The sequence below is a fragment of the Acanthopagrus latus genome, chromosome 1 (assembly GCF_904848185.1).
Source record: "Acanthopagrus latus isolate v.2019 chromosome 1, fAcaLat1.1, whole genome shotgun sequence".
Lineage (NCBI taxonomy): Eukaryota > Metazoa > Chordata > Actinopteri > Spariformes > Sparidae > Acanthopagrus > Acanthopagrus latus.
Window position 1 is genome coordinate 18,486,247 of NC_051039.1, and position 25,085 is coordinate 18,511,331.

The following is a 25,085-nucleotide window of genomic DNA, read 5'->3' on the forward strand; positions in this document are numbered from 1 at the left end:
GGAGAGGAGGACGCAGGCAGCAAGAGATGGACGGACAGCGAGTGGCGGTGGAAGGAGGATCGGAGCTTTCAGGCAGCCTGAATATGAACAAACTTCATTGTTGTGACCAGATCTTTGCTCTGTGCCTTTACCCTCCTTTATACTCCGTCTGAATGAGGTTGCCGGGGGAACACCACGGCAAGGAAAAATGCAGTGAGGGGAGGCGGGAGAATGGATACTGGTAAGAGAGCGAAGGGGTGGAGAGGTTGACAAGAAAAAAGAAGACAGGAGTGAAGTTTATCAGGGGGGTGGGAAGAAGAAGAAGAAGAAGAGGAAGAGGAAGAAGAAGAAGAAAAGAAGAAGAAGAAGAAGAAGAAGAAGAAGAAGAAGAAGAAGAAGAAGAAGAAGAAGAAGAAGAAGAAGAAGAAGCAGAGGAGGAGGAGGAGGAGGATCAGGATCAGGATTTTTAAGTGAAACCCCCAAATCAGCAAAAAGCCGTGTCGCAAGGCTGCAAAGCTGAAGCTGGTGGTAGTAAATAGAGAGAGTAAGAAATATAGGCAAAGTAAATGAAACAGAGGAGTCTATATGAGCTGCACCTGATTACCATGTAAATGATGGCAGGGGGAGCTGTGGAAAGGAAGCTTTGTTTTCTCATAACCCCCCTTGATGCCATCATGATACTTCCCTTTGATAGCCTTTCGTTCCCCATTAGTGTACCCCTGAGACGGAGCTCCGGGCCCCGCTGAGAGCACCCCGAGATCCCCATTTAGGGCCAGGCAGTCCCCTACCGTGAGGACAAATGTTCCCTTTGTGCGCGCGTTACAAGCAGGGGAAGTGGGAGCAGTCCTGTAGCACGGAGCTAAAATGTGCTCTGGGTGTACTGAGTAGATGTAGTTACTACAGCGCTTTGTTTCACTGCCTTTCAGAGCACGGAGGAGTGTGTAACTGAGAGGTGGACCTTTGGCCCTTCTATCAAAGTGCTGCACAGCCCTCTGAGCTAATCGTTCTCATTTGGGATGCTTCTTACTAAAGCTGCTCCGAGAGAGAATACAGTACGGTACAGTTCTGTGCATTTTGAGCCAAAGCTAGACAGGAGCGAAACCAGGCCTGGGTTAGGTCCAATAGCCGGTGTTAGATAGATCGATGATGTGTATATGCTTGTGTACATTGACTGCATCCACCCTAAACATAATTTGGGGTGTAGGTAACCAGCCAAGTCGCCTGGATATAATGTTAGCAGTTAACGTTTCTACAAACCACAAGCACATCCATGGTTGACAGTTGTACCAAACATGGCACGTCACACTCATATTATATGCTTATCTTCAGTCGTTTTTGTGGGGAAACCTGGGGACATAACTCAAAATCACAAAACTGTGTTTTTTGGGTTTTTTTTCCCAGGAGACGGGGGGACATTTTTTTGGCAAAAAACAGGCTATTAGCCTAACCGTGATGTTTTTGTCACCCTAACCAAGTGATTTTTGTGCTTAAACCTAAGCAGACTATGAGTGTTGAAATTTCAACCGAAACAGACCTAAAGTAGCAACACAAAGAAACATCAAGTTTGAACTGATCTGTGGTTTCGCAGAAACATCTATCCTGATGACTGGGTTGTGCTGTAACTTACAAAAGACCAAGACATTTACAATCAAAACTCGTACAACAACAAGGGCAACAGTGAAATGAGCGACAACTACGGCGACTTCGCTGAAGACAATGAAAATGTGCTAATAATATTGAACCAACGTGTTTAGAATCAAACTCCCCGACATCTCTCTAAAATCTGGAAGACAATGGCCCACTGATCCGCAGCAGGATTTAAACAACGGAGGGAACAAGTACCCTTTTCAAGCAAACATATTTTCCACAACACAGCAGGAATGGTGTGCAAAAAAACTTCAACATTCTGCCCAGAAATCTGCACACGCCGCAAAGTCTAGAACCACCACCAGGCCGAGTTTTGTCCTTGTGACAAGAAGAACTCGACAGGGTTCTGCAACACTCAGATTCAGTTATTCCTACAAGATAATCATTCAAGATATCGCCTTCCTTAAGCCTCATTCATTTGAATGAAGCCAGTCCAGTGGCACAGCGGGGTGCCGAGGAGGAGGAGGAGGAGGAGGAGGAGGCTCTGCCAAAAAAAACTGGCTCAACTTTTGCCACAGTGCAATGCTACGTCATCCGGCAAGGCGCTGAGTTGGCCAATCGAATGCATGTTGTGTGGTGTTGTCTTTTACTGTTTAGCTCACAATTGTTGCTATGCAAGATAAAATAATTTCCCAAAGATAAAGAGATGTAAAATCCTATTTAGCATACAGACCACTGTGTATTCCGAATGCCCATTGAGATATTTGGTCTCCCTGCAGGCCAGATGTAACGTCAGCAGAAGAAATAAACATTTCAAGCAATCCTAACAACAAAAGAACACCAATATTGATTGACGATTTCAGCAAAACCCTCTGACTTCATTCATCCGTGCACGGCAACTATCGTTAGGCCAGACACATAGTCAGCACAGGTATACAAACGCAAATGACAACGCCTGGCCTAGCTAGCACCAATAAGTCTTTAAGCAGCCAATACAGAGCTAATCGGCGTATTTCCTTGACCACGGTAGTAAACAAACGGCGCAGGTGGAGGAATGATGTGTACCGCTGTGGCTACTGTACAGCGGGGAGGGAGAGAGAAACAAACACGGAGATAAGAGAAGTTGTTGAAGTGGTGACGGAGAAACAGAAGGTATCGCCTTTCTCTTTGTTTCATGCTAAGGCACCCACAGACTGCAGCGGTCAAGACACGCTGCAGAACACAGCAACGTGTGAAAGCAAACTTTCGCCGCTCGAAGTATGTGCGTTCCGTGCCCGTTTGGATGCCTGCACAGGCCGTGTTTCTGCAGGTGTCTAAAGGGACAGAAAGTCAGACACGCTACATGCCCACATACTATGACCCCCAACACTTTTTGCTTTCCACCTCACTACATAAAGGGCGCACTTCTCCCTGCAGTGTCAGTAAACAGATCTTGGGCTTTCCAAGAGATAACTGTCTTCCATCACACTGTATGGCTGCGTATACGTGCAGTATGGTACAATGTCAAAAACTTGCACCCATGACACAAATGAGGTGTCCTGGGAACTTTGCTGCACAAATATTACACAACACACCTCCATTACAGGTGATTTGTCAAATATGAAAGGTGCTGAAGGTCCATATTTCGAAATAACCACCACCCCGTACAAATCTGCATTCTGTTGCTTCTGCTCAGCTGCTCTCACAGGTTCCACACAGATAAAGTCAAAAGTAGCCTCGCCGGAATGAAATCTGAGCACAAGTGGTCTCTCGAGTCAGCGCCAGGCGTGAACAGCGATCTCCATCAAATGAATCTAGACACGCCGGGTATATCTCAGTGTGAACGTGGCCACAGAGGCAGGGCGGCGTCGGAGGTACCAGCGCAGCGGTGTGAATGGCAGCCCAGGAGGAGGGCTGTCTCCCTCAACCAGACTGATTGAGAAACAAATTGCTGCGAATAAAGCATGTAATTAGATTATGGAGCCCAGTGTGCTGCCCCGCTCGGCTCTCGCACCAGAGCCGTGAGTTTGGATCCCGTCCAGCGAAGACGGACCGAGAACGGAGGAAAAAAAATTAAAAAAGCGAGGGAGTCCCTTGTTCGCTTCTCCTCGCATTGTATCGCCAGAGAGTAAAAGGTGGTTTGTTGTGAGCAGACAACAGCCAGTGAAGAGGCTGCTGAGAGATCTTGACCTGATTTGAGATTTTGCTTCTCGGATGGCGTGCATTCAGCTCAGATGAGTTGTGTCGCCCTCTGTTACTGTAACTGATGAGATTCAGATGAGTCAGCGGGGAGTCCTGCTGGTTTATCGCCCAAAGAGCACAAACCGAGAGAGGGGAAATAACCCCGCCGAGGTCTTCGTGCCGTTAAAAAGGGCAGATTACATGCAAAAGATTTATACTGATTATGAGAATTTGATGCAACGCCGTCCTGTTTTTGGCTCTGTGTCCTTTACTCTCTCACACAGTTAGCACTCACTCTGACAGGACTGTAAAGCTGACTGGAGCTGGCGAGTAACAGGGAGTGTGAAGCAAGACTCATGTCCAAAAAATCCAAGGAGGGGTGCGCTTACAGATTCTGATCGCTTCCAGCCACCGACAAGACACACACACGCATTAAAACCGAGCCTCGTTACCCTTATGAGCCTCATCATCGTCACTCCAACTCTCCCTCTCCTCATCATCATTAGTTACTTTCACGTCCTGTGCATCCTGACAGGGCCGGGGCGGCCATCGCAGGTCATCAGCGGTTAATCTCCTCCACATTTTCGTTTGCCGCGCAGACGTCTCTGTCACGACCCGTGGGAGTGGCGACTCACACCATCCGTGACCTACCAGCACAATGTGTGTTTTGTCTGGGCCACACCATCGGAGGTATTCTCCATGCATTCCAGCCCTCCGTGTGGTCGAGAGGGGGAGAACCCTGCTGCAGGAGACAAATTAATATCCACTCCATTTTCCCTCACGCCCTCCATTCACCACCCCCCCAAACCCCGCCACAAAAAAAATATGTTGCCCCCCCCCCCTTCAACAAGGCACCTGCCTCACAGCTGTCAGCCCAGTACCCCCCTAGTATAACACACACACACACACACACACACTCCTGTTTTCACTTTTCCACATTCATTTTTAAATGATCTGTTTACATGTCCTACCTAATCCTCAAAATATGATCTAGTTTGATTTTCTTTCCTGCCCCACTCTTTCTATTTATGTTTTTTTTTCTTTTCTTTTCTTTAGTTTTTTTCAGTTAGGTGGAAGAAGTGCTCAGATCTTGCGCTGAAGTAAAAGTAGCGGTGCCACAGGATAGAAGTAGTTTGTTGCAAGTAAAAGTCATGCGTTTCAAATGTGACTTAAATATCCAGGGTTGCTCACGTTATACTTGAGCAGAAGTAACGATATTGCATTGAAATATAACTTTGTTAAAAGTGAAAGTCACCTCCACAAATAGTACTGGAGAAAAACTGATATTAACTGTACATAAGTATCAAAAGTAATTTTCTGACAATTAATGTTCTTATGTAAAGTAAAGGTAAATTATCCACAGAGTATTACATGTATGAATACACCGTTTCCTAAAGGTCGACTGATTTATCAGAATCAGTCGATTATTTTTATAAAATAAATTATTTTAAAATGCACTTTGCTCTGAGGCAGCATGTAATCTGCAAAGTAACTACTAACTAATTTTATCACATAAGTGATTTGTCACATTTATCACATAAATGTTGTAAAGTAAAAGCACAATTTTAATTGATTAATATTTTTATGTTATTTCTATTTTTTTCATTATATAAAATGGAAATACAAAAGTGAAGTAGTTCCATAAGTTCCATAGAGCATTTTTAGTTCTGTACAATAATCAAGGAAAAGTGCTTAGTTACTTTTCATCAGTGTAAATAAAGTATTCACATCAAAATCTACTTTTAAGTGCCAAAAGTAAAAGAACTCTTTATGCAAAATGGCCCTTTATCAGGATAATATATATTATATCTTGTATTATAATTATTGATACATCAGTTAAACACTTGTGTTTGAGCTGGTAAAGGCTACTTTATATCTTTCATCTGCTAACCAGAGGTGAATTTCCCCCCAGGGATCATTAGAGTTACATTATACCTTATCTTTAGATTGTATTTTGTGTTATTAAACTAAGAAAAAATAGAAAATAACATTGTATAATGAATGCAGTGGCATAAATAGTTCAAGATTTGCCGAATTTTAGTATAATGTGGCTTAAATAGGAAATACTCAAAGTACCAGTAGCTTATCTTAAAACAGTAAAAGTACACTGTGTGAGTAAATGTACTGAGTAGCTTTCCACCACTGTCTCACCTTTCTTCTTCTCCTTTCTCTTGAGTAAATATATTTCACACCCACAGCCCATTACACGAACTACTCTTACTACCACTACTATTACTACTACTAAATATTAACTCTGGTGTAGGTACTAAAACATAGATTGTTGTTCTGATAAAATCACCACATCTGTTTGCAATCACGTACCAGGTGATATCATAGCTGCCGAGCAAGAGGTGCGTTCAGTCATTCTTCTGAGGAGGCTCCGAGGGTAATGTGTGTATCCTCCAGGCCTCAAGCCCAGGTGGTCCTGTGGGACCCTGGGCTACTCATGATTCTGACATGGCCAACGCAGGACGTCCATCAAGGTCCTCCACCTTGCAATCTGCTTGATTTCAACCTCTCTGGGCTGAACGGTCTCGTGCCCATTACACATATTCCCCGAACTCTCTGCCGTGATTAAATTATCTGTGTATGGCTACAAGGCCTGAGTCATTACACAGTCTCCTTCAGGATGTGTTTACATTAGTTCAATGACAGCGTCTATTCAACAGGATTACTAGACTTAAACCAGGATGTAGCTACAGGCAAAGATTTCATGACAGGCACTGGAGGGAGAGGTTAAGGGTATCGCTTTCATACAAAAAAACAACAAAAAAACAACACGTTATCAAAACAAAAAAGCAATAAATACGCTGATCAACTTTTGATTCAGTCAAGTTGAGGTCCTTCACTCACTTATCCAGTAATCCCTCAATGAGGTGAGGAAAATTTCCTACACCACAGAAAGTGGACAGATTCCTGACAAGGGGGCCCGGAGAAACTCCAGATATTCCAGCTCGGCACCACCCACAGTGTTATGTGAAGACAAAGCGTGAAACAGAGGGAGACGAAGGAAGTGGAGGAGAGTGAAAAGAGACCGGAGGAGAAAAGAAAAGAGGTGGAGGAGGGTTTGTGGTATCCCGACTGCGCTGTCAATCGAGGCTGTCCGGGGGAACGTTTGGGACCTCAGAGGGCCCGACAACAGCTGCAGGAGCCTCACATGCACATGTACCTCGGGCCTCCTGTTAACTTCACGGGTGAGACAGAGCAAACATGCAGTGCCAGATGACTCAATTTTTCCCACCATGAGGCCAAAAGATAAAATGCGGAACTTATTCCAACAGGGTTCGCACAGGTATGTTTCAGTGAGCACAACATGCAGCTTTTCCTGCCTCACATTTGCAGAATTCACGCCACAAACTGCGCAACTGTATTTGTATAATATCATATAACTCTACTAGGATATAATGTAACAAACAACTAGAAACTCAGCCAGCAAACTGGCTCACAGTCCAGTCCACAAGTCCAGATTCTCTACTCAGTCATACTGCAATAATTCTAGCTCTATCATCCGATGTATCACAACTAATCCTGACGTCATCCTATCCTCACAGCAAAATCCACAAAGTTCCACTATGATTTTGGCTTTTGATTTTATTCATCTGGCGAACGAATGAGGTAAAGTAATACTGAATCCTGTGCTACATTCCAGGATACAGTCCTGCCCCTCACTTCCCTGCCTCAGACTGGGAAAGAGATGAAAACTGCTCCAATCAAACAAACTGCCAGGCCCCGGCGCTGTTCACCGGACCAACACCCCACTGTGCCGCAGTTAGACTGATTAATTGTGAAAGTGTGAGAGATTAAAGGAGGCACATCCCAGGGTTGCTGCTAATGGATTTAATATTCATGAAGCCCTAATAAGGAGGGTGAAGGCATGAGGGATCCAATTTATCCAGCAGTCGTTTTTTTTTTTTTTCACACTTACACACTTGGAAGTGTTGAAAAAAAATCCCACATCCAGTTTACACTTCCACAATATTTTGCTCATCTTTATTTGATCTTGTGTGCATGCGTGGCCCCAAAAAGATAAATACTTAATCAAAATAGCTAAATAAATGTACTCACCTGATGGCTCCTCCGTGCTGCTGGATGGGGTCGTGGGAGGCGCGACCGGAATCTCTTCTCCCGGAGAGAAACAAGACAGAGACACAGATGAAGATCAGTTTCATGTTTATGTCAATCCACACATGTGTTTTTGTCTTTGTGTGCATGCCAGTTGGTGCAGTGCGTAAATGTGCATACCTGAGTGGAAAAGGATTGAGGCAGAGCAATTCAATGGAATGAAAATATATCAGTTGCTCTGTGATTTATTTTTTTTTTCAACAGACAAGATTTTAGTGTGACTGTTGTAGTTGAAGGTAAGCAGCAAACTGACTGAATAGTGACATAGAGCGCTGTGGCTATATTTTTCTTCATTACGTTCACAAAAATATGTCTGATCAAAAATGAGGTTTGGGTCAGGTTTTTGTATGACGTCTCACTCCAATTACAAGAACAAATACTGGCATTTTACTTTTCTAGAAACGTCTTTGGTTAGCTTTAGGCATAAAAACATTTAGGGTACATGGCCATTTTTCGGCTCTTACTCCTCCTGATAGGAAAGCCTGCTCATGTACCTGTAATCTGACTGTGACATGATACATATTGTAGATATGTTAATATAATTGGTCTGGAATGTAAAAGAAGTTTGGAGAAACGTACAATGTCACATTTTATCCTAGTGCAGGGATGAACTTGCACATGAATGAAGCTGTTTTCATCCAATGCCCTTTTATTTTTATTTTCTTTACTTTTTTAAAATGTATTATTACTTGTCAGAGGCAGTTCTAGGATTTTTGACAGGGATGTTTAGAAGTGGGCCACAACATAATGTCAATGTTTGCACATACCGCACTGAATATACACACAACATTTGAATGATAACATGCTAAAATATAAATAATTTTTATGCCTGCACAGAAGCGTTGATGGTAGGTTTCCTATTTTGCAGAACCTTTACAGTCAGGGAGGTGCTGTAAGTGTTGCTGTCCTTATAGCTATCTTCCTGTCCGTTCTGCAGATAGCAGTCTGCTTCCTCTTCTCTACATCTCCACATGAATGCACGACACAGAAGCGAACAGGAAAATCCTGCTCTCTGGTTACCCGTCTCTCTGCCCCCCAATTTTGCATCTTGTCTACTGCTGCACACTCCACAATAAATATTTCGAAATGAGTCTTTCATCGTGATTTGCTGTTTCTCGGTTTCATCCTCCTCCCTTGTGGGAAAAACCTCCAACAAGAGCGGTGTGATCCTCCAAAGACTTGATTCTCTCAGCCCTCCTTCATACTCCGTCCTATTCACGAGTGGGTAGGAAGTTGACACTCGGAGAAACCATGCATGAAGGGCGGCCCTCTTATCTCCAAAGGAACAGGATGGCAACAGGAGATATGAAACACACATAATGACTTTTTGTTACTGTGGGCAAGAGGGAGAGAAGGGGCCTCATCAAAAAGTCTGTGCGGGGCGTCCAAGGGCACAAGAAAAGCAAAAACCGCAGATTTGTATCAGAGACACATGCAAAGAAAGAGGAAAGAGGTGCACAACAGTGGTGGTGTCAGCTGTGCGAAGGTGGAGTATGCGCATGAGGGGGGAAAGAAAGAATCAAGTCTTTTGATTGAGTAAAGTCTCTCAGCTGGGACTGAGCAAACCTGCCTCCAACTTTCTGCAAGTACCAAACACGTATGTCTATTGTGCAGCATAAATCAGAATCCGTGGAGTGACATGTAGAGCTCTGGACATAATTAGGCCTTCTCCCATGACGAATCAATCTATATAATGAAAAGAGAGAAAAAAAAAAAAACAACTGCTGCCAAAACAACGGCGCCTGAAGCCCAGAGGGCCCTCTGCTGATGTTGTTGTTGATTAGTAATCTGCCATCAGCATTCAGCCGCCACGCGTGCCAATTTAAATGAGGAGCCTGTTTCTCATGATCGACCCGTGCAGATTTATGGCTGACAGCGCCGGAAGGTGCACGAAGTCAAAGATATAATATGACTCTCTGTCAAAAGGAAAGCTGGCAGGCGCTATCACTGAATCCAACGTCAGGCTGTCAAAGTTTACACAGGATCACACGGCGGGGATCAGAGAGGGACCGCCGCACGCGTGACGCCTGAGCCACTAACGGGAATCAAAAATATCTGATAAGTTGATTTCATTTGTTACTTCATGGGATCTCAGCCATGCAAATCCCTCCTAAGAATTTAACTCCTAGCATCTAATTACGGTGAAAATAACGCCAATTAAAATGGGTTTTCACATTTAGACAAAAGAGCCCATAAATATCCACACATTGTAATTCGCTGTGCCGCTTTAAGTCTTCAAGCTTCCCTCGGGCGTTCCTATACTTTTTCATCATTTTGCCTACAGTACAAGGGCATGTTTTGGCTCATAAATGGTCACTGCGATGCTGAGAACAAGATTGATCTTGTAATTCAACCCAAAGCTTTCTTTTATCCGGGACACTTCAGGGCTTGGGGATGTTAACAGCTCCGGGTCTTTACTCAGATTTATGGACACCAAGAAGCCGAGAAGGCTGCGCTGCCGTAACCTTGAGCCTCGGTTTAATGGTGTGTGTACTTAACCGTGCAGATTTACTGGTCAGAAAACCAACAGTCGAACACTGAGCACTTGTCTGAAGAAAAGGATGAGAGAGTTTAAGCAGTGTGGGAGTGTGTGCTGGTGTGGTGTGTTTAAATGTGCACATGTTGTAGGGGCCGCATTGCTCCTACAGTGAGGCAGGTGTGGTACAGACTGGTTTCCACATACTTATGCAGGGGGCAATTGGCGAGCGGCTCTGCTGGTAGCCTTTAGCACAGCGGTTGCACGTGATACCAGTCACGCCGTCTTTACAGGGACATTGTCCTGTGGTTTGGTTACAGGTTTTGCCAGCAGCACCCACGGGATGGCAATCACATGCTGTGAGGAAACAGAGGAAGAAAGAGAGGCACAGTGAGTGGTCACACGCGCACACACGCACAAACACACACGCATGTGAGGAGATACAAACATATACTATCTATGAAGAGTGCAGGTGGGTACACAGCAGCAGTGGTGGCAACAATAACAGAGTGGTGAGAGACAAGCGGAGGCGTGCACAGAGTGACAGACACACACCACAGCGCCACGTGTCGAATTGCGCGTGGCATCATGACAAGACAGGTAATTATTCTCGACAGTTTGGCAGTGTTGGAAATTTGACATTTTGGCGTTGTTTGCTCATTTGCAAAATAGTAACCATCACATCTACCATAATTAAAAGCTGCAAAGACACAGTATCAGCATACCCTTGACATAAATGTGTCTATGTGTGTGTGTGTGTGTGTGTGTCCTCTTCATGTGGCTGCTTGGCCATGATGTGTGTGAGCGCTCTGTGGGAGCGCGGCTGTGTGTGTGAGGTAAAGAGAAAGGGTTGCGCATGTTTACCAAATGATAAAATAATGGAGGATAATCCTAATTGCCTGTTTCTGATTTCTGCCAGGCTTTGAACACCAGCCCCAGAACGTCTGTCACACTTCCTCCCGAATTGGGGGGTCTATCAAACACATATGCTCCAGGAATGTAATCATTTTCCAATTGCTCTCCCCCAATGCAAGCCCTTAATTTATTTCACAGCCAAACCCCTGTCAGGTTCGGAATCAGCACTGAATAATAGTTGTCTGAGGGTTGTTTCTTTTCATCTATCTGATATGTACTGTAGTGGAATTAATAGTCTTCTACACAGTGCGTAGAGTAAATCCAGACCAGAACAAGTCCTGATAATCCATCACCATTTTCATTTCTTTACTCCAAAGACAAAACACTGTTTATCACCACTATAATTCCCACCACATAAGTGTTACATTTTCTTTTTTATTTCTTATGGAAAACTAGCGATGCTGACTCTCTTGCCTTAGGGTTGGGTCTGCTCATTCGCCACCCCTCCCTAAAGATTTTTTTTTCTGCGTTGTGTCACTTGTCACTATGGAAGCCTTCAAAGCCAAAGCTGAATTATGTTCTTTGAGGTTTCGGAGGGGTATTTAGTGGTTTGGCCTGTTTTGTTTTTAACCGCACCGTCTGTTCAACCCACGGTACAAAATTACAGCTTCAAAACAATCTGTTTCTCTCTGCCCACTGCAATGGAATCAGTATGTAATTTATACGAACGTCAAAACAAATTTTAATTAATTGTAAAGCTTGGCCACAGACTTCTTCTGTATATTAATTCAACAGACTGAATAACCTGCTTGATCGTTTAAAGTGCGATCTGTTCTCTAGCTTTACTTCGACCTCGAGCGTTGTTATTCAAGTCAGGCTGTGTGAGAGACATGCTCTCTGGGAGATCCACATTACAGCAGGCCTCAGGGAAAAGACTGCTGTAAAGTGGTAATGTAACACTGGATCTGTTCTCCTCATGACTGACCTCCTGGTAACAACGTAGTTGTTGTTGTTGTTTTGTGAGATATTTGGATTAAGTGAAGTATGACGAGACAGCTCCATTCTCCTGTAATTCGGGGTTTCAGCAGACCACTTCCTCTCTCCTCACACACACACAGACACACAGAGACACACACACACAGACACACAGACACACAGACACACACACACACACACACACATTCACTGTTGCTTTTATCTCTATTGCTTGTTTCCTGTGATTCAGCTTCTGTTGCGCCTCTTATCTGTCCTCTGTGAGTGTGTGTGTGTGTATGTATGAGCACCTTCTTATCAGACTCAGAGAAGGCCTCCTTAAAAGTGTGTGTATCTATCAGCACCTTTATCAGACAAATATGTCACCGCTCTCATGGCTAAGTTGTGTCTAGCCCAGTGAGAAAGAACAGCACACACACACACACACACACACACGCACACGCACACACACACACACACACACACACACACACACACACACACGCACACACACACACACACTAAGAAACCCAATAAACAGCGTGGATACTGGTGCAGCACGTCCTCAGGCCTGTAAATTTTCTGAGCATGTCAGAGGAGTTGGAGGCTCAGAAGGCCAAAGTGCGTGTCTGGTTGAAGCTTCAGAGAACTCCGTTTATATTTTTAAAGAGCGTCTGCCTCCCAACCACAGCCTGCCAGTAAATCAAGGTGCACAGCACATGGTCTACAGGTGGGGGAACACTCCAGCCTGACTGACTGCCTGACCCGCTGTCCGCTTCACATGACAGATCGCCTGACTGACTCCCTGTGCCGGGTGACCCACCTGTTGGCTCAAGGACCGGCTTTACTCCGGAGGTGTGAGTGAGAGTTTGTGCTTGAAGTGTGTGTCCACTTAACGGTTAAGTGGCTGTGTGCTCTGCTTCATGGCTACTACAGATGGCTCTGCGAGATACGGGGGACGAGAGAGCAAGACAGGCCCTTTTTTGTCTCAGTAAATGTGACATAAGTTTATGATAAGAGGCGAAGGTGTGTGTATATAAGAGGACCGGTGCTCCTTCCCAGCGCAGAATCTAAGGGATTAGCCCTGCATAGCTGTCAAGTTTCTAAATGAAGTCCTAAAAAAAAAAGTTCTAAGAGCCCGGAATGCATTTGAAAGAATGAAAAATGCTCTGGGTTAACGGGGGGGGGGAGTGGAAGGCCTGTTTTCAAAGGCAGCTTGAGCTTGAGATTGCACAATGTGAGAATTTTGAACTCTGCCAATCGTTTACCATAAAGCTGGTGTTTGAAGTCTGAACTCCGCTCCCCCTTTTTTGGTTTTGTGTGCTCTGTGCCAATAAGAATAATTTGTTGGCCCTGGAGTGAAGCCAAGCTATCCAAGTCTGTGCTCCATTATAATTAGGTTTCTGCTCCTCCACAAGAGAGCAGAAAGAGATAGTGTTATGAGGTTGTTCTCTTAATGACTTGTTTATCTGGGAGAGGGCGTGTCTCGCCTGTTATGTTGTTTACTGTTTTACTGATCAGAATAATGGGCCCGAACAGTCGTGCTGTTGGCCACAGAGCGAGAGCCGAAATGTTGGACGCGAGCGTGTTTTGTGAATGATGCTCGACGCACATGTGTCTAAATTGAAAACACACAGATGCCAGCATGGCTGATGGAAATCCGAAGCTAAAAGCGAAATCATGAAAAACAATATTTTTCAAATCCCGAGCAAAAAACATTTTACTGCGGTCAATAAAAAAAAAACCCTACTTAGTCAATGGAAGACATATGCTGAAGAGAGGGGAAGTGGAGGGGTTTTAAACATGCTCTTCTGATTGAAACAGGCCATACCTCAATCAAAGCCTAATTTTTGTCGTTATGCAAAATATGTTCCTCATGATACCACTGACCGATGTAATTATACGATGGTTGATGTTCAAATTCCAATTTGAAGTTCTGATTTCAGCCCTTCAGCTGCAGAGACAGTGCCAACCTGCGAACAAGTCAGGCCTCTGAGGAGGACTAATCAGGAGCAGGGCTCATTATTTGGCCTCTTGTGTGGTTATCACTGTCATTCTGCTAACAGAATATCACTAACAATCAGTAGTGTAGTAGTTATTGCAGCAGGCACAGTATCTGCAGTAACCGGAGAGGCAGTATTTGTAATAGCTGTAGCGTTATTATTTGTACTACTCGTAACTGTAACAGTAGTCGTTACTGCAGCAGCAACAGTCATATTTGTAGTTGTAACAGAAGAGGAATTTGTGATATTTACAGCAGCATGAACAGTAACAACAGTATTTGTATTACTTAAAGCAGAAACAGTAGTAACAGTAACAGTAGTAAAGTAGTATTTGTATTAGTTATAGCAGTAACAGCAGCAGTAAGTCTTGCAGCAAGAGAAGTAGTAACTAACTCTAACAATCGCAGTATTCGTGGTAGAAACAGTAGTAATCGCTCTAGTATTTATAGTTGTAACTTTTAAAACAGAGCGCGGACAGGGTTGTAAAATCAGTACCAGGATGACAAACAGGGATGACTGACAGCTGATTAAACCTATCAGGGAAGAGTGACGCTTCTTATCTGAGTTCTAAGTGTTGAGAGACCACCCAGAGTGCTGCTGTCTGTTCAGATCTCACCACCACCTTTTTTACCTTAAACTCGTGCACGTCAGAGCCTTCAAACAGTTCAAGATACAACCAAGAGCCGCTTGAAACACACTCTGTGTTTACACTCTTACTCAATGAGGGGTGAAGTTGTAACATTTGGGCGTGCGAATGTGGCCACCGGGCACAGCTCGCTCCTCAGCGGATGAGCCGCCGCTCTCTTCGACTTGCAGCGGCCTCCTATGGAAATGAGCTGCTTTCAGGGGGGGGGATTGTATTATGCATATAAAAGCAAACTCTTGTGCTCCTCGACCTGCACCCACTCTCCTCCAAAAGCCACACGGTGAAAGGGCTCTCTCTCTCTCTCTCTCTCTCTCTCTCTCTCTCTCTGTCTCTCTCTCTCTCTCTCTCTCTCTCTCTCTCTCTCTCTCTCTCTCTGTCTCTCTGTCTCTCTCTGTCTCTCTCTCTCTCTCTCTCTCTCTCCTTCCTCCACCGGTTCAATAAATAACCAAACCTCTTAATTGCTGTCACTTCGGCACAGCGCTCGTGCTGCTTGAGGAGCGGACAGAAATTAGTTCTGCGGTTTAAGTTTCATTGAATTATCTTGAGTTATGATGTGGTAAACCTGAGAGAATTTGGCAGGGCGAGACTCTGACAGCACGTATAGGTGTTCGATGCGGGGAAAAAAGCTGTGTGTGGTAGCCTTAACAGAGGGAGAGAGAGAATGTAACACAATGACACACGTCTTCAAACTCTTCATCTGTAACTTTCCAAATATAGTTTGCAAAAATGTTTTAATTGGCAAAAGAAACAGTTCATGCTTCGTATCATTTGTCAGCCCGGGGTAATTAGCGCAGCTCCTTTACTGTAAGTCTGTTTTGATGTAACTGAATACCTCAGTAGAACTTGGACAGTGTTTGCTTATTATTACACATGGCAGGGGGAAGGCGGGAGGCGCAAAAAACTCTGGCAAATTTCATGGATTAAATTGAACAAAACAGTTTGGGTAAGTTGACAATTTTATAAATCATGATGAAATGTGTTTATACTTTAGTTCGGTGAGAGGCAGCGGAGAATGTGAGGGAGTCAGAAGCGAGTCTCTGATGTGGGTGAGGGGATTCGGCATTCACTAGCGTGGAGACTCTGATGTAATGAGTGTGTGACGTGACTGAGCTCCTGCCATGAGCCAATGGGACTGTCATTATCTTATAACAACAATACTATTGTAAAGCTTATTTCACTGGTGTGAAACTCCAGTGAGGCTGCTGAGCTGATGCTGAGGTACACTTCTGGGCTGTAAATTGATGACTCATGGCGGGACTGATGTTAAGTAATGAGAATAACATGAATGATGTTCAGGGTAACAACTGAGTGAGCTACAACAAAGGACGATTGTCGTTATCGATCAATCTGACAATTAATTTTCATGTACGTCATTTACCATTACTGCTCTTTGGTTCGTCTGTTATCATCCTGCGTCAGTACTCTCGTGTTCCTACTTTGTTCCTCATCCCTTTACAGTTCGTCCGCTGTTTTTTTGTATTATCGTTTAGTTTGGCTCATGGATGCTCATGTTGCCTTTTTGTTGACTGCCTTTTGGAAGTTTGATTTTTTTGGACTTAGGCCTCAGGAGTACTCAGATTTCTTGTTTCGTCCAAGACGAAAAGAAAATCTTACGATAGCAGGAAACGCAGCTGATCTCCATATCTGAGTAGCTGAGAGTTGAGAATGTTTGTGAATTTTCGTTATGTTGATTTCAGCTCCTTCTTGTGTGTACAGAACAGTAACATTTCCCACACATAAAATTCATCCCGGCAATGCTTTCTGATTATTATATCTCATGGTACACTTATTACGGCAATAAAAGAGGCGACCGAAGAGGAATTTTCATTCTTTTTCTCCTGTGGGTGTTTTGATGCAAATATGGATCAGATCAGTTTTAGGAGAGCCTATGTTTTGCATGTTCCACATTTCTATTGTGTATCATGCAATGTGGGACACTCTTTGCTGTGACTCGGTCTCTGTTTAGGTGGTCACGACTCACAGCACCGCTCCAACGGTTAATACAAGTTTGCTTGTAAAAGCCGAATGCACACAAGAAATAAGACTAAATGATGCGTGTACATGTCAAACAAGCGGCATGTTTTCCCTCAGCGAGAGCGAGTCGGGACAGATGAGAAAAGCAGAATCCATGGACGGAGGACAGATGAAGATGAAGGAGTTCCTGTCAGGCTCAGAAATCAGTAGCACCAGCTATCAGAAAGCTTTGCACACAGACACAGAACACAGAGCCAGACCCACATATCCAGATCCACCACACATGAGTTTACTCCACATGCCAGAGGTCCATACCAGGTGAATTTTTCGCAGACTTTGACTCGCTGTTTTGACTTTCACTTCGCGACTCATTTATCCGAAGTTTCCGGACATCAAAACAGTCATCACATGAGATAGCATGGGACTATGTTTCCACATCAGTGGAGACTGATTTTTCTCACTGCGGGCAGGCCGTTTTCTAGCTATGGTGAAAACATTTTATCGTTACATGAGCTGAGGTTTTCACTCATGTTTTCTTGCTTTTATTTGGTTCTGTGGCAAAACCGACTATCAATTCGCTCTCTTCTGGTGAACCGAATGTTCCCGCTTGCTTCTCGAGGTCTCTCGTTAAAGGGGATCGAAAAACTCGGCAGCATAAAAAAGTAATGAGAAGCAGTCAGTAATCGTCAAATTTGTCATTTGTTTGCTGATTAAAAATGCAAAAGAATCAGTGAATAATACGATTAATTACTAATTCAAATAATACTGAATTATTTACAAGACATGAATACAAAGCAAAGCCAAGAAAAACACTGTATTTTGGCACAAATGTTCCCAATTTGCAACAGCTATTGAGCTTTAATGCTTTGCATTAATGTTTTGTCTACTGCATGTTGTAAACTGTATTTTTTGTCTGTAAGCGAAATGCACCACAGGACCTCGAGGCATCCAAACCCTTTTCACTGCTATGAGAAACAAACCCCCATGAAAGTGAGTTATGGGATGCTGAAAGAATCAAGTCTGGGACACATGAGAAGGGATGTAAAAACAAAAACAACAAAAAAAAGAGAGGTTAAATCTCCACTATTAGCTCGCCCTGCTAGACACAGTGGAGGATAGGGGTTAATGATACACAACGTCCCGCCGTGATGAATGTGTGTTTGCATTCCTGCTCGACAGGAGAATGGGCCCAAAGCCACGGAAAGGTGTTAATGTCAGTTTAGGAATATCGCTCATGAGCGGCTGCAGGGGTGGACAAATGGATGCATTAGTCAGAGAGCTTTTGTTATGGATTTACGTTCATGCGGAGGATGAAATGTGCTCGATGGCTGCGGCGTGTTGGATACGTGTTTGATAAATGTTTTTTGTTAAAGCAGCATGAAGCAAATCCGCTCTCTGCGAAAGGAAAAGGTGGGAAAAAAAAAAACAAATCGAGGAATCACCGTTAAACAATTCAGTTGAGATGAGTTCAATATAGCACATCTTTACAGATCGTTGTCTTGACTGATTCTTTTGCAGATGCTTCACACTTCAGACATACCTCCTGTCAGACTCGCTATTCGGTCAGTTTATTTATTTACTCCCTGGTGAATGATGTGAGAAAACTCTGGGCTTAAGCTGTCAGCAGGCAGCTTATGTTTCCTCGTGGACTGCCCTCGGACGTGAGCGCTCTGAAGCCCTCGGACAGGTATGCGTGTATTTCTGCGCGAGCTGAATCTATGCGGAGCGACTCGGAGGTGTCTCGAGACTTGTTTGCACAGGGATTCAGCTCCTGTTATCTTTCCCCGCAGCTATAGAGGAGGTGAGAAAACATACCCTCTCTCTTTTCAATCACCTCACCCCCCCTTTCCTCCTCTCTTTCTTTGACCCTTATTAGCCACGGTGAGGGCTGATGGCAGGCGATTCATCCAGCACTTAGCAGCGAGCACACCTGCATGGGGGCGTGTTCCTCTCGTCTTCCTCTCTTCCTCTTCCTCCTACCTTTCCTCCCTGCCATCTTTCACTCTCTCGCCTCCCCTCTGGACCTGAGGTTTGTCTCCTCCTTTCCTTTCCTTTCCTTTCCTTTCCTTTCCTTTCCTTTCCTGCAGCCCTCTTTCACCGATCTTCCCCGGGTCCTCATTCGTCTTTGACCTGCACCAGGGATCACTTCACACCTCGGCTCTGTTTGTTTTGCTTGTCCTGTCATCCCATTCTCTCTCTCCCCCCCCCCCGTTTCCAACCCCCAAAGAAGCCAAATAACTCAACTGTCGATGAGGGAACACCCAGCCCGACCCGCCCATACCACCACGACCTCCACAATCCCAACAGACCCCCAACTCATCTCCGCTGACAGAGGGAGATGAGGGCGAGACAGGCTCTGGAATGAAGACTGCTGGCTTCCCCCACTTCCTGTAATTCATCTCAGACTGTTTCTTATCCAACCTAAATAGTGTATTGAGCGTGTAAAAACACACGATTTTAGCTTGGAAACTCCGATCATGTTGTCGCGAAAGTCAAAGACACATCGGGAAATGGATAGAGGTGAGTGCGGTGGCCAGAAAACATATAAAGAGCGCTTTACCTTTGCAGGCCTTCCTGTGTGAGATAGGTTTGGACAGGTCTCTGTAGTAGCCCTCCTTGCAGTAGTGGCAGTGGCGTCCGGCCGTGTTGTGGCGACAGTTGAGGCAGACTCCTCCGCTCTTCCTCCCCGACAGCTTGTACAGCTCCATGTTGAAACGACACCTTCGGGCGTGAAGGTTGCAGTTACAGGCTGTGCGTGAGGAAACAGAACAGGACGCCAGCAGGTTACATAAGGTGGGAATCAAACAGGTTACTGTGCCAGTTATTCCTATCATCCATCTTCTTACAATAAAGTCTGTTCTGTTTTATTGAACTGTATTGACGTGAATGAAAAAAAAAGCCTTTGTGTCCACTGATCCATCCACATCCATCCATCATAGCCTTTGTATCAGTTAGTGATATTACCACCCTGCAAGAATGTGATAATACCTCGACATACAATGAGCTCTGCACTACAAACAGCCTGGAATAAGTTCATTCATGATCATCCCTACACCTCTTTCAAGATGATTTATAGTTGGTTTAAATGCACAGCATATGATTTCAGTGCCTGCTAAATCAAAACAACGGAAACAAAAGGCTTGATTTGATGAGTCTGATGACATCGTGAAGTAGCGTGGAATCATGTGACTCGGGCAGAGAATTTCACGGATGACGCGATGCATTATAGTTTTATTCATGTTACTTTTCAGTCACTTTGGCTGACTTCCTTCCCCTCACTCTCTGCTGGTCTTTCCCACAGCAACACAGAGGACGTAGCGACAAAATCAAACACAATGTTACCTCGAGTAAAACTGCGATTTCTCAGGGTTTGAACATTGTTGCAGACGCTGCAGATGTAAGTGCACAACTCAACAAATCTATAACAAGTGTGTGGTCATTCTTAAGACATTTTAATGCTCAAATGTTAACTATTATATCTTTAGGTTATAATGGGGTCGATTTCACTCAATGCACACGATCAGAGAGATCTGGGCAGCACGGTGCTGGTAAGATGCTGAGAAGTCAGCGGAGGTTTGGAGCGCTGCAAGTTTTTGATGGTTTATAGTGTGTAACAGATATAACAGTAAGTTTGTTTACATGTACAGTATGAACAGAGACTGGGCTGAGATCTGAAACTGGACGCTCAAATCACGTTTGAGTTTTAATGAGTACATTGGGTTTTTCACAAAAAGACTGAATTTAAGTCAGTGGAACACAAAACGAGCTACGCTGCAGACTGAGTGGCCTACAGGTATTTAAAGGACGGTAACACGGCCATTCGACGGTGGGAGATTTTAAATTCCTCTCAGAATGAGGTCAAAAACTACTATCTGTTTCCTCTCCAGCTGCCTTTTTTCCATCCGTAACTCAGCTACTTCTCCACTCCGCACTCCCTTTTTCTCACTCTTTTTTTCCTCAAGGTCCCGTCGGTCTCTCCGGAGTCCAAACTGTACTAAACAGAAAGTGAAGGCCCGGCATTACCATCCTCTCCTCTGCTCCCTGCGAGTCCCCGCGAGCGCGTGCGAGACCCCTCGCTGCCGCTTGTTTACTGATGAGTACAGTTGCCCGCGCTGAGTTTAATTAGCCGGCTGATGTTTATTCATGACTCCCTGGCAGTGGAGTGAGGCAGACGTGCCCAACTTCATTAGGGCCGGCCGTCCGAGACACTGGTCCTCCACCAGCACCGCAGACACTTTCATGCATTATTAACTGCAACACTTCTGATACAGTTTGTGGCTCGGCTGTGTGGGGGTACATACTGTACCATGTTGGTGTGTGTGTGTGTGCGTGTGTGTGAACAATTTTGGTTCAGCTGGAGTTCCCTGGTTGGTTCATCCGTGCATGTTTTTCTGCACCACCTCTTCACACGGCCCCTCTCATCACTCGCCCGTCATAATGGATGACGACGGGGGGACAGCGCTCACATCCCTCACCATCCCTCAAACCTGGCTTCTAACTGGTGTGTGTGTGTGTGTGCGAGAGAGAGAGTGTGTGTGTAGTGTGTGAGTTTCTGGCGGTGTTTTTTTCTGGATGTGTGCCTGTTTGGGACCCCAGAGACTCCTTCTCTCCACTCCAAGGACCTAATTACAATATCTTTTCTAAAACACACATACAGTACACACACACACACACACACACACACACTTGCACATGAGCAGCTCTGTGCCTTATCAGTAGTGACTTTCTGTCTTTCCTGCAGGACAGCATGGGGTTTAATTAGTGATGTGTCTCCACTTGCTCTCCCTCTGCTTCACACTGTTGGTCTTAAGCATCAGTGTGAAGACTTTTAATGCAATGAGAGCACAAGTTGATGATGTTTTCGGTACATTTTCTGGGAAAATCAGCTCCAAAACGATCATCTTTACTCCTGTCAGCTCACCTGACTGGCTCTGGGCTCGTCCGTACCTTCAAGTGACACAGATCTGACGCTGTCATTGTTGTCTTAAGCTAGATTTACATCTGAGCATGACTCATGTTGTCCACCTTTCATACAGCGAGGCAGATTCTTTGCTTCCTGGCCTCACTGGAAAACCCCTAAAGCCCCCTCAGAGCCATCTGTGTGTGTATGTGTGTGTGTATGTGTGTGTCTTTGCGAAAAAACTGTTTTGAATTGAGGGATCAATATTCCCTTCGCTCATAGTTATTTTGTGACTACACTGGCCTTTTTTCATCCACAGAGATCAATCAATAACAAAGTGAAATGATCTGTAATGATTTGTGTCACTGTGAGGAAACACCTGAGCCGGCTGTCAATCCGGCCTGCAAATGACAGAGGGCAGGTTCAGTCTCTCTGGGCCACAGTAGGTGAAAGCTACTGTATCTGTGAGCCTGCCTGGAGGTAACAGGGATCACTGTAGAGACAGCAGACCTCAGACCCACAGACACGTCTCTGTTACACTACAAAGATTGTTTCACACCCCTGCTAAATGAAGACGGGGGAATTCTGACCGGACAAACACCGCCCCGGTGAGAATAACGCTGCTGTCCTGGGAGGCATGTTGGACACTGAAGAGGTGACAGGCTGGATGTGAAGGTGTGGGGCAGGAGGCCGCATTGTGTTCGACGGTATCAAGCTTCAGAGGGTATTATGTCAGATAATGGGGACGAGTGAGAGGCACTTTACCTAAACTCGCTGACACTGAGCATGATGGGAGCTTGTTCACACAATATCTCTTACACCGTCTTTGCTGAACATAACAAAGTAGGAAGCGGTGTTTTCGCTGGCGCAATTCCAAGTGTCTCACGAGCTTCATACCGTCACAACCTCGTCCAAATGAAGGCACATCTGATTAAAAACAATTGTGAATTTGTCAAGTGGGAGCTTCGAAGGTTTCTTGCAGCGTTATAAAAATAACCACTTGTCAGTCAGATGTCTCAGTGTTATCTGCTCATGTGGGGTTTTCTTTCACCTATCAAGGAAATAATCATGATCAGACACTTTGCCCTCATTACATAATGAGTATTCAATAACCACATTTGGATCATAGCAAAAACTGTGTGGGTATTGTTCGATAAACTAGAATATTTGGATTGATGGTGGAAATTCTTTTACTTCCTAAAATTGGCACTAGCTGCAAGTGTTGATTATTGGTCAAGCTCTAATATATGTATATAAGTTGATGTTTATGTTGCTATTTTTCGATACTATATTCATTACCTGTGTTCCCTGTGTGTCGCATGAAGGGGACCGCGATCTTAAAATCTTGCTGTGCAACCCAGTGTCCAAAAAATGGCCTTGATCCTTGAGTGTAAAAAAAACACGCCTGCCACAAGCTACCCGTGAGATTGTTCCTGCTGCTCTCGAAAGGCTAAAAAATGAGTTAAATCTTATCCATCGCTTTGAAAAATGCAGCACAATACTGAAGGGGAGGTATCCTCTGTGTCGCAACCAGAGTCAGGACACAATGCTCAAATACCTGCCATCTTTTTTCAGGAAGACCGCAAAATAAAAGCACATAAACACACACACACACACGTAGGAGCACACAACATTCCTCGTGGCTGCACTTCACAAGCAGCAGGATTCAGGGTTCCTGCCCTTCAGTGAGACACAAAAGCTCAGCTGAAGTTTATTTCAGCCAGGCAATCAGTTCACACATCTTCACAGCAAACAAAAGCTACTGCCGCCATTCACGCCGAAACACACTCGCACATGCCGAGCACACCAGGTGCACTTTAAAGAGTTTTGCTCCAAGCTTCCTGTGAGTCAACATTTCCCTTAGTTGTTAATATGACTACATCAGATCACATGAGAACGGCTCCAGAATTGTTCTGTAAGTCTGTTAGTCTATGAAGTGCTGAGATTTCATTTTCATAATTCATGTTAACAAAGACTACATTTCCTTTATGGGACACCCTAAAATGTTTGGCCTGTTTTCAATCAAGTTAACTGCTTCAGGCTGGATCAGAGCGTGCGGCTGTAACCGCCCCCAGGTGAGCAGTAAAAACAAGTGTGAACTGATACCTTTAAAACAAGAGTAATTGAGTTATCTGGTTAAAGCTAAGCTTACCCAAAGCTTTTCGACACCAGCGTATCAGAAATGACCCAAAAAAAATAAAAAATCCTGCTATGTGGCTGTTTCATCATCCAAGTGCAGAATTAACAGGAAACTGATTTGTTTATCCGCCGCTGACGTTTCCCGCTCATCCTATCCTAGGAAACACGTGGGCCTGAGCGCCGTGTCTGAGTGTGTTTTGGAAAGTTGGCTAATTAGTTTCTTTGAGTGGTTCCCAGCCTCTATCAACTGACCTCAGCCTCGTAAGGCAGCGCGGAGGCCGTCTCCCCGACGCTAATTAGAGGGAAAATTCAAGCAGCAGAGCTGGAGGTTGAGGTTAAGCTCGTCGTACTTAAACGATAAGCCTGGTAATTGAGCAATGTCGGTCACAGCCTTGATTTGGTCTGAAGAGAAACTCAAACAACTGATCTCTGCCACTTTCACGCTAATTCCACTTACTGGATTGCACTTGTGGCTGCTCACTCCCCCCGCCGAATTTAAGGGGACACATGAAGGAACAAGAGCTGCATAAACCCAGAAAGCTGTATGTGCACACCAATACTCTCCTGTCTTTCCTGTCAATCAAATAGACATTTTCGGTCTTTTTGTGAGGTCTAAGGAGGTCACAGTCTCTCAGGAGATGTCAGCCTCCCTGCTGCCACCGCTCCTTTCAAAACAGGGCAGAAAACCAGAACCCAACACCACGGGCCTGTGAGCCGGGGAGCAGCAGGAGCTCTGCTATTCTGTCCCCCACTTTTAAACAAACGCCGAGGGGAGTCTACACATGAACAGTTTACTTTTAATCCAACGGGCGCTCCCAACAGTAACCAGATTAACTTCTAAACCCCCTCCTTCAAAAAAAGATTTGCTGTCCTGATCCCAATATCTATATGTATATTTGTTGCCATGTTCAGGGTCGGGGGAGGTTTAACAGAGAGTTTAAATACTTATATATTCAATATGACTTATTTTTGCAAATGTTTTTATAAACTGTGCCCCCGAAATATCTAGAACAACTTGATACCTCCCTGTACAGTATGGTGCATTAAATTAAATCATGGCAGTCTGTAAGGCATCCATCTTTCCATCACACACACACACACACACACACACACACACACACACACACACACACACACACACACACACGCTCTCTCTCTCTCTCTCTCTCTCTCTGGGGGACGGTGGGGAAACATAACACACATGCCGGGAAAGTTTGGGAGGTTTGCTGCCAGTTGCAGCAAAACACAGGATCAGATGTGTGCCGCACCAAA

General features: G+C 44.7%; 2 protein-coding genes across 4 annotated transcripts in view; both read right to left on the reverse strand.

The window, feature by feature from the left end:
• Positions 1 to 25,085, reverse strand: part of LOC119026695 — a 1,024,654-nt gene that overhangs the window by 298,710 nt on the left and 700,859 nt on the right. The gene's annotated exons all lie outside the window — the stretch shown is intronic.
• Positions 1 to 25,085, reverse strand: part of ntn1a (netrin 1a) — a 66,783-nt gene that overhangs the window by 12,031 nt on the left and 29,667 nt on the right. Inside the window, exons 3-5 of one of the 2 annotated variants that reach the window (XM_037111088.1) lie at positions 19,335 to 19,523; positions 10,532 to 10,681; positions 7,792 to 7,848 (exon numbers count right to left, since the gene is read on the reverse strand). In XM_037111088.1, the coding sequence (XP_036966983.1) occupies positions 7,792 to 7,848; positions 10,532 to 10,681; positions 19,335 to 19,523 (396 nt within the window). The remainder of the gene's footprint in view (positions 1 to 7,791; positions 7,849 to 10,531; positions 10,682 to 19,334; positions 19,524 to 25,085) is intronic. The other variant, XM_037111099.1, reaches the window with a different exon arrangement.